Source organism: Condylura cristata, unplaced genomic scaffold (genome assembly GCF_000260355.1).
Source record: "Condylura cristata isolate star-nosed mole 26May11 unplaced genomic scaffold, ConCri1.0 scaffold00038, whole genome shotgun sequence".
Lineage (NCBI taxonomy): Eukaryota > Metazoa > Chordata > Mammalia > Eulipotyphla > Talpidae > Condylura > Condylura cristata.
This window is the reverse complement of record NW_004567139.1, coordinates 9012867-9021286: the sequence shown is the minus strand read 5'-3', so window position 1 is coordinate 9021286 and position 8420 is coordinate 9012867. Positions and strand designations below refer to the sequence as shown.

General features: G+C 66.1%; 1 protein-coding gene across 1 annotated transcript in view; it reads left to right on the top strand.

The window, feature by feature from the left end:
* JMJD6 (jumonji domain containing 6) overlaps positions 1–4428 on the top strand; it is a 5332-nt gene extending 904 nt beyond the window's left edge. Inside the window, exons 2-6 of the mRNA XM_012733003.1 lie at positions 321–709; positions 1186–1472; positions 2133–2268; positions 3471–3609; positions 4098–4428. Coding sequence (XP_012588457.1) covers positions 321–709; positions 1186–1472; positions 2133–2268; positions 3471–3609; positions 4098–4229 — 1083 coding nt within the window. The 3' untranslated portion in view covers positions 4230–4428. The remainder of the gene's footprint in view (positions 1–320; positions 710–1185; positions 1473–2132; positions 2269–3470; positions 3610–4097) is intronic.
* The last annotated feature ends 3992 nt before the right edge of the window (positions 4429–8420 follow it).

Genomic DNA, 8420 nt, shown 5'->3' with positions numbered 1-8420 from the left:
GGGGGGCCTCGGGGCCCGGGATCGGGGCGGGCCCCCGTCCTCGGAGCGCCGCCGCCTGTCCGAACAGCCCAGGCTCCTGCCCGCGCGCCCTCGGCAGGAAGGCCTGGCATCCGTGGCGCCATCGCCATCGGGCCCGGGCCGGGCTGTCACGGGCCACGTGTGGGACCTGCAGAGCCCCTGGCCCCCAGCGGCGTGGCACCGGGTGCAACGTGCCCGCCCGCGTGCCCATCCTTCTCCCCACCCCCAGGGAACACCTGGTCTGCCTCCTGGCTTTTTGCTGGCTTGTTTTAAACCGGATTCCTCTCTTCTGATCCCTCCAGGATAACGTGGAAAGGGCGGATGCATTACAGCTCTCCGTGGAAGAATTTGTGGAGAGATACGAAAGACCTTACAAGCCCGTGGTCCTACTGAATGCCCAGGAGGGCTGGTCTGCGCAGGAGAAATGGACTCTGGAGCGCCTGAAGAGGAAATACCGGAACCAGAAGTTCAAGTGTGGTGAGGATAATGACGGCTACTCGGTGAAGATGAAGATGAAGTACTACATCGAGTACATGGAGAGCACTCGAGATGACAGCCCCCTTTACATCTTTGACAGCAGTTACGGTGAACACCCCAAAAGAAGGAAACTTCTGGAAGACTACAAGGTGCCCAAGTTTTTCACCGACGACCTCTTCCAGTATGCTGGGGAGAAGCGCAGGCCCCCTTACAGGTAAAGTGCCGGGCAGGGAAGCCGCTCCAGTCTGCTCTGCAACGCTGTGTGTCCGGAGCCAGCTAACCGCTTTCCAGAACAGCTAACAAGTCAGAGGGATTTGCCCTGACTGTACTTGGAACGCGCCCTGGGGGGACCACTGATGCCGCGGGGTCCCGCTGCCAGGCAGCGTCCACTGGCCTGGGGTGCCGTCTGGGTGTCCAGAGTTCCGAATGCTCCCTGGGCCATTCAAACAGTGTGACCAAAGCTGAGCTGCTGGCCTGGGAGAGGCGTGCAGGAAGCCCAGCAGTGGCCGCTGTGCGGCCTCTCGCCGCTGGCCGGCTGTGCGTGATCAGTGTGGTTCCACGTTTCTGCGGACCAGGAACCCTGCGGCGACCGGGATAACAGTAGCGCTGGGTGTCGTACGAAACGGAAGCGTACGCGTCTGTGAGGGGTGGGTAAATTGTCCTTCACATCTCGGATGTCTCCGTCCTTAGGTGGTTTGTGATGGGGCCGCCGCGCTCTGGAACCGGCATTCACATTGATCCTCTGGGAACCAGCGCGTGGAATGCCTTAGTTCAGGGCCACAAGCGCTGGTGCCTGTTCCCAACCCACACGCCCAGGGAGCTCATCAAGGTGACGCGTGAAGAAGGAGGGAACCAGCAAGACGAAGCCATTACGTGGTTTAACATCATTCACCCGCGGACACAGCTTCCAACCTGGCCGCCAGAATTCAAGCCCCTGGAAATCTTACAAAAGCCAGGAGAGACTGTGTTTGTGCCAGGTATAGAGGAGGGAAGGCAGTGCATTCTGGGCTTCAGCGGTGTGTCCCTGAGCAGAGCCGTGCGTAGTCACAGAGGCCCCTCCACACGCTGACCCCCGGGGCCCGCCTGGTGGCGACGCGCGTCGCTGAGCCGGCAGCTGCTTAGGGAGCTCCTGGCCACGGTCCCAGTGGCCTGTGTGCGAAGCGGCCCCGAGAGCGACCTCGGAGCCCTGCGTGCTGGGGCGGCTCCGGGGTCCGGGGGTGGCTCAGGCTCTCTGCGAGCGGCTTTGATATGGGGAGTCGGGAAGGCGACGCGCAGCCCAGAGGCAGACCCCACTCGCTCCGTGTCGCTGGGCCACGTGGCACAAGGGGGGTGTTTCAAGAGGGTGCCCTCCTCCTCGAAGCCAAGGAACTCGCTGCCTTTACCGCTCTGCCGCACTTTACGTACGAGTCAGCGCTGCCCCGCCGCAGGCCGGCTGGTCTCTGTCGGGGGCGGGACACAGCTGCGGACGGGCCCGGCCCTGCTGGGGTAACGCGGGTCGTGGGTGACCCCTGGGTCCGAGGACCATCTCCCTCTCTGGGCTCTGCGTCTCCAGGCTTCCGTCGTGGCCCGGCAGCCCCCCCCCCGGGCTTCGGTGCTTAGCCACTGTAGGCCTAACCTGTCTGTCCGTTGGGTTGCAGGAGGCTGGTGGCATGTCGTCCTCAACCTTGACACCACCATTGCCATCACCCAAAATTTTGCCAGCAGCACCAACTTCCCTGTGGTGTGGCACAAGACAGTAAGAGGGAGACCAAAGTTATCGAGGAAATGGTATAGGTGAGAGACTTTCTTTTTCTTTCTACTTGCTTTGTTCGACTTTGCCCCCAGAGCAAACGGAAAGCCCCTGTGTGCGCTGGCTTCGGACGGCTCCGGGCAGAACTGGGGCTGCGGGCCTCGGGGCGCGGGAGAGGGCCCGCGGTCAGGGCTAGGTCTGGGGCGCCCGCAGCCCCCAGGTGCCAGGCCAGAGTCTGCATGTCGGCCAGATGCCGTGCCCGGCGTCAGCCCCCACGCGGCGGCGGTGGGTCGTTTCTCGTTTGCGTTCGTCTTTTGTTTTTTGCGTTTCCCCAGAGCTCACACCAGCCAAAGAGGCGTTAGATGTGGATTTTGTATCGGTGGTTTCTTTTTCTTGCCCGAAGCGTTTTTCCCTTTGGGACGTAATGCCTTCAGTTCTTGGGCGTGAGCCACCGCCCTGGAGACTTAGCGCCTCTGTTTATCCACAGAACAGAGACCGCACGGGCAGCGGCCGTGCGCGCCACCCCCAGCCACCCCGTGCCACTGTAGCCCAACCCTGACCTGGAGGGACCAGCTCTCGGGGTAAGAGAGGGACTCCGGCTTGTCCAGTGCTCAGCCTCCCTGCTGAGAGGGCCAGCAGGGTGGTGGCTGCGTCCCCCGGACTCTGGGGGCGCCTGAGGCCCCTCGCCGTCCCTCGGCCGCTGCCTGCTGCGTTTGGTGGCTGCGGAGGCCCCGCCACGGCAGGTCTTTTGTCCCTGGCTACGCAGGATGCCAGCCCAGGTTCCTCAGGGGCCCTGAAAGCCCACTTCAGGTTTAGTTTCTGAGTGAGGGAGTCCTCCGCGACACGACCCCCGTTCCGTGCAAGCCCCTGCTCCCCCACTTCCCACTGGGACTGCAGCAAGCCTGACGCTGCTCGCTAAGTGCTGCGCTGTGGAAAGAAAAGGCTAGAAATAGCCAGCTGGGAGGCTCAGGGCAAAGCCAGGAAGCCGGCGCCTCTCTCAGGGAGGAGACCGAGCCGAGGCCAGGCCGGTCGCTGGTCGCACTCGCACTCGCCTCGCGGGGCCTCACCTGTGCCTGCGGGGCGCTTGTTCCCCCTGTGGAGGAGCCCGGGCGGCTCGCCCAGCACCGGGACCCGAATGAGGCGCCGCGTTCCCGGCGCTTCTCTGAGGCAGATGTCGGCATGGCGTCGGGGATGTGCATGGGTACCGGCCTGCCCGGCGCTGCGAGCCACCTCTCTTGTCTCTCAGGATCTTGAAGCAAGAGCACCCCGAGTTGGCGGTCCTGGCCGACTCCGTGGACCTTCAGGAGTCCACGGGGATCGCCTCGGACAGCTCCAGCGACTCCTCCAGCTCCTCCAGCTCCAGCTCCTCCGACTCGGACTCTGAGGTGAGGCCCGCGCGCTCGCTAGGCCGCGTCACCCATGGGAAGACGGAGGAGCTTCGGCCTCCTCCCCCCGCCTCTGCTTCTGGGGGCTGTGCCCACCTGTGCCTGCTGTCTGCATCTCGGGGTGCTCTCGGGAAAGGGAGTGGGGGTCTCATCGCGGAAGCGGTCTCGGGTAGCAGACAGCAGCGTCGGCTTCGGCCCGGCTTCCGCGTTGTCCTGGAACTCAGCTACAATGTCGGCGACTCGCTGAAATGACGCTGGCTGAGGGCCTCGTGCTCTCCACAGACGACGCTCCCGTCTGAAACGTCACGTCGCCCCCGTTGGGCTTCGCGGGGGCGTGGAGTTAGCGCGGTCCGCGCTCCCGAGACCGGCTGCTGTGCCCCGAGGGTGTCGCGCAGCGGGCGCTAACCTGTCGGGGGCCCGAGGCGCCAGCCCGGAGGGCCTGTGGTGGCGCAGGGTGCCGGGGCCAACGCTGTGTTTCCTCCTGTCAGTGCGAGTCTGGGTCCGAAGGGGACGGCACGGCGCACCGCAGGAAGAAGAGGCGCACGTGCGGCATGGTGGGCAACGGCGACTCCACCTCACAGGACGACTGCGTGAGCAAGGAGCGCAGCTCCTCCAGGTGACCCTGCGCGCCGCGCTGTGGAAGGACGTGTCCAGAGGGCCGGGCCGGGCAGCCACCGGCTCCCCACGCTGGGCGGGCGGCTGGTCACGGGCCCCTTCCCTCGCTCTGGCTGCAGATGAGCGGGGCTGGTGTCCGCGTGAAAGCGGGAATCTGAGTGGAAGGTGCCAAGGAACCCCTGACGTTATTTAATAAAATGTGAGTCCGTTTTATAGCCTTGCAGTTTCCTTCCTCTGAGAATCCCTGGGCACCCCCGTCTCGGCCTCGCGGGGGGCAGGGATTCTGGCTAAGGCCTAGACGTCGCTAAGGTGACGCCTGCCCCGGCGCCACGTGGTCGCGGTGTGGTCGCTGAGTCCCTGGTCCGGCCCTCGCCCTCTGCGTGGCTCCAGTCCCTGCCCGCCGCCGGCGACATTCCTGTGAAAGCTCCCAAGGTCTGCGCTGCTGCTTCCTCAGACGTGCACAGGGCCAGGCCCCGTCTCGCGTCTGCCGCCTCTGGGCAGCTGGGGCTCCCCGGGGCGGGCCACGGGTCTCGCCGGCCGGCGTCAGACCAGAACGCGCCGCTCAGCCGAGCTGTCCGTTCCCAGCCACGCCGAGCGCTCGCTCCGGCCCTTGTAGGTTGTTTGTCCTTCGTGGCTTCCGTCTGCCTGCGACGGGAGGGAGATGTGAGGCGAAGCCCCGCCAAGCCCTGGCCTGCTCAGCTGGCCGCCGCACCCACTGGACTTTCTGGGCAGGATTCGGGGCGCGTGCGGCGGCCGGGCTCACCCTGAGAGCTCACTGTCACGCCTTCTCCTCCTCTGTCTTCTCTGAGCCTGGAGAGGCCTTGGCCAATGCTGCTTGCTGCTCGCTAGGGGTAGTTTGTCAAGAAGCTAAGGGTGAGGCAGAGACGCCGAAGGCTGGCCTGACACGGGCGGCCAGGAAGACCCAGGCCGTGACCCTCTGAGGCGGGGCCGTGACCCTCGGAGTGCCCGTGGCTCTGCACAGCCCGCTGGGCGCCGGCGGAGTCTTGGGCTGGCGTGTGAGGCTGAACTCGAGGCGGCTCTCGCCGCTGCCCCTGCCTGTCACGGTTCGTGCAGCCCAGGTCAGCACGGCCCACGGCCCAGCACCTTTTCTCCACAGCCAGAGGCTGGGGTGTTCTGTGGGGTGTATTACCAGAGGGATGGCAGTCGGCGCTTTGCTCACGGACATGGTGGGCAAGGTGTCGCCTGGCTTCCGTCACAGAAGGAAACCCTCAGCAGGGGCCACGGTCGCCCTCCGTCCCTCCATGTGACCCCTGAGCGGCCGCTCCCACGCTGATGTGGCTGGGCCCACGGTGTGACCTGCAGACGCTGGCGGGCGGCTCGTGATCCATCAGGTACATTCAGACGGCGCTTCTCGTCGCTGGAAGGCTCCTAGAGCGTCCTGGGGTGCAGACTTCGGGGCCGAGTGGCCGTTTCCTCCCCTTGAGTCACCTGCTTGTCTTAACCGGTCCCTAAATTCAGCTAACAGCAGTACAAATAGGGGTTGTGGAGGCGGTTCTGGGTCGTGAGGTAAGTGCAGGCCGGGGCAGCCAGAGGCCGGGCCGGGCCGGTGCGGGCAGTGCTGGGCACTTCCCAGCGCCCCTGCGGGCGGCTCCTCTGCCAGATGCCACCCTTGGAGCAAGCAGATGGTCCTTTACTGGCCCGGTCTTGTCTGCGTCCAGGCGCCCCCTCCTAAATGCTGACAGGGGTCCCGGGGTGGAGACGGAGCCGCGCTGGCCTCCCCAGACCAGGAAGGGCGCAGCTTGCGTTGTGTCCGACTGCTGTTCCTTCCGTCTGCTTTTACCTTCCTGCCTTCTAAAAGCGTCAGTCTTTCCCCAGTAGGGGCCCGCGAATGCCCCTCAAGCCCCTCAAGCCTCTGCTGGATGCCGAGGGCCACGGCAGGCAGCCTGAGCCGCCCAGCTGCCCGCCACCAGGGGGCGCGCCCCGACAGCCTGGCAGGCTCAGCGCCCGCACCCGCCTGCAAGGTGGCGCCTGGAAGCCGGTGACCGGTGCCGAGCGGCGGCCAGTGCGTTTGGTGTCGCGACCCCTCGGTCACGGCCGCCACGCACACTTGCCGTAGGCGAAGCAGGAGCGACGTGGGGAAACCCTGAGAGAGGGGGCGGTGAGGGCCCCGCTCCCGAGCAGTGGCGGCAGAGGGAGGGGAGAGGCCTGGCCGTTAGACACTCACCGGGGGTCACCCTCCAGGGCCACGGAGGGGGCTTAGATCGGCTACCGGAGAAGGGGCCGGGCTGGGTGAGGCGAGTGTGGGGCCCAGGACAGCAAAAGGGGCCCGGGCGGCTGAGGAAGAACACCAGGGCCTGCCGCCGGCTTGGTAGCATGGGGGCGGGAGGGGGCCGCCGCCGAGGACGGGCCTTTCCTCACTCGCGGGCGCGTCCAGCGCTTGTCCGAGAGCCAGGCCCCGCTCTGGGAGCTGGACGCGGCCCCGAGCAGCCCCGGTGCCGTCCTTCACTGTCCTGGCCGGGACACGGTGTTCGCTCCCACCCGGAGAGCGCGGGAGGCGGGGCTGGCGCCGGCCCGGATGCTGACCCCCACGGGCAGCTCCCTGGCGAACTGCTGGCCGTCAGCGGGTCGCCGTAGGCCCAGCCTCCCTGCGGTGTAGGATGTGGGGGCGTGGGTGGGCGGGTCGGCGGCCCTGCTGGTGGGCGTGTGCCGCAGCTGTGGGTCGTGTGGGGGTTCCACAAACAGCTGTGTGTCACGCGTGCCCCGTCCAGGCTGCGATGCCACGTGGACTCTGGTTTCTCCTTCATGCCTCCCCCCGGCTTGTGTCCGGTGTTACCCGGAAGCCACTCCTGCGCTGCGGGCCGGGGGGCAGCGTGCCCGTGGGCGGCTCAGCTTTGCCTTGTTGGTTCAGAGACTCGGACTGGCCCCTGCGAAGGACCTCACGCCTCCTGGCTTGTCGGGGGGCACCGAGCAGTGTCTGGCTGAGAATGGGTCCGCCACAGGACCCCTGGCGGCCTGCCATTCGATGGGTCGTCTTGGCATCCATCTGGGTGAAAGCTGTGTGGCACTTGAAGAAAAGCGGCTGGCGCGTGGAGTCGGGCTTTCTGTGGGCATCAGAAAGCCAACTTGCCTGCACGACACAGGGCCTCTAAAAAATACCTCACCCGTGGGCACGGGACACAACGAAGGCTCAGGCACCGCTGAGGCCCTGTGGTCTCCAGCCTCTAGCAAGAGCTACCCCACGTCCACACGAACAGCGGTGAGCAGTGTCCTCTCCCAGCACCAGAACCCTCCCAGCGACAGGCGGCTTCCCGGGAGCTGGAGAGAGCCCGAGCGCCTGCGGCGCCTCCCGCTGAGGAGGCCTCCGGCGGCCAGCACGGGCAGTGCCCCAGAGCAGCGCTGCCTGCAGCCTCAGCAAACTGCGCCCCTGTTTTCAGTGTTAGCCCCGTGTCTGGCGACCTCCGCGCACCCTGCTTGCTTCAGACAGTGGGACTGGGAGTGCAGGGAAATGTTTTTGGTCACAACCTCAGACAGTGCAGCCGTGGGCGCTGCAGGGTCTGGAGGGACAAGAGCGCGCCCTGCTGCCCTCTCCGGCCTCCCTCCTCCTCTCCCCCATCGGCCCAGAATCCTGCAGGGAGGTCAGTAAGGGAAAGCGTGCCCAGAGCCGCACTGGCAGGCCCGTGTTGGGGCTGCGGGCCTCAGCCCTCGGGATTCCTCTGGCCGTCCTGCAATGGCCTCTTTGTGCAAATGGCCCCCTCAAAGCCTTGGTTAAAGCACGGAAAGTGCGCAGGCTGGGGTTTGCTTCTCCGCCTCCCGTGCCTGCCCGGCCTGCTGGCTTTCCCTGGCCCTAGGCATTTCCAGACGCTTCCAGGGCCTGGGGGTGCAGCGGGCGAAAAGGCAGCAGAAGGAATCGCAGCTGCTGCAGCCTGTGTCCACCCCGGGCCAGGGAGGGGCCCCAGGGCGCAGCAGACCCCTCCTCTCTTCCCGCTGCCCCCTCAGCGGTGGGTTTCAGTAGATCGCCTGTTCTGCTCCCCGCTGTCACCCCCTCCCCCCTCGCATCTCCGGCCGTACCCCAGTTCTTGTGTGCATAAATAGATGTTTTTTAAAAAAGCTAACACTTCCAAATGCCCCCGAGACCCCATGGGGCCCGAAAGAGGCCCGCGGGCTCCCGGGGCCCAGGCGCCAGGCCCGCGGCTCCCCCTCCGGTGCTTCCCGGTCCGGGCTGGGGCTCCGGCCTG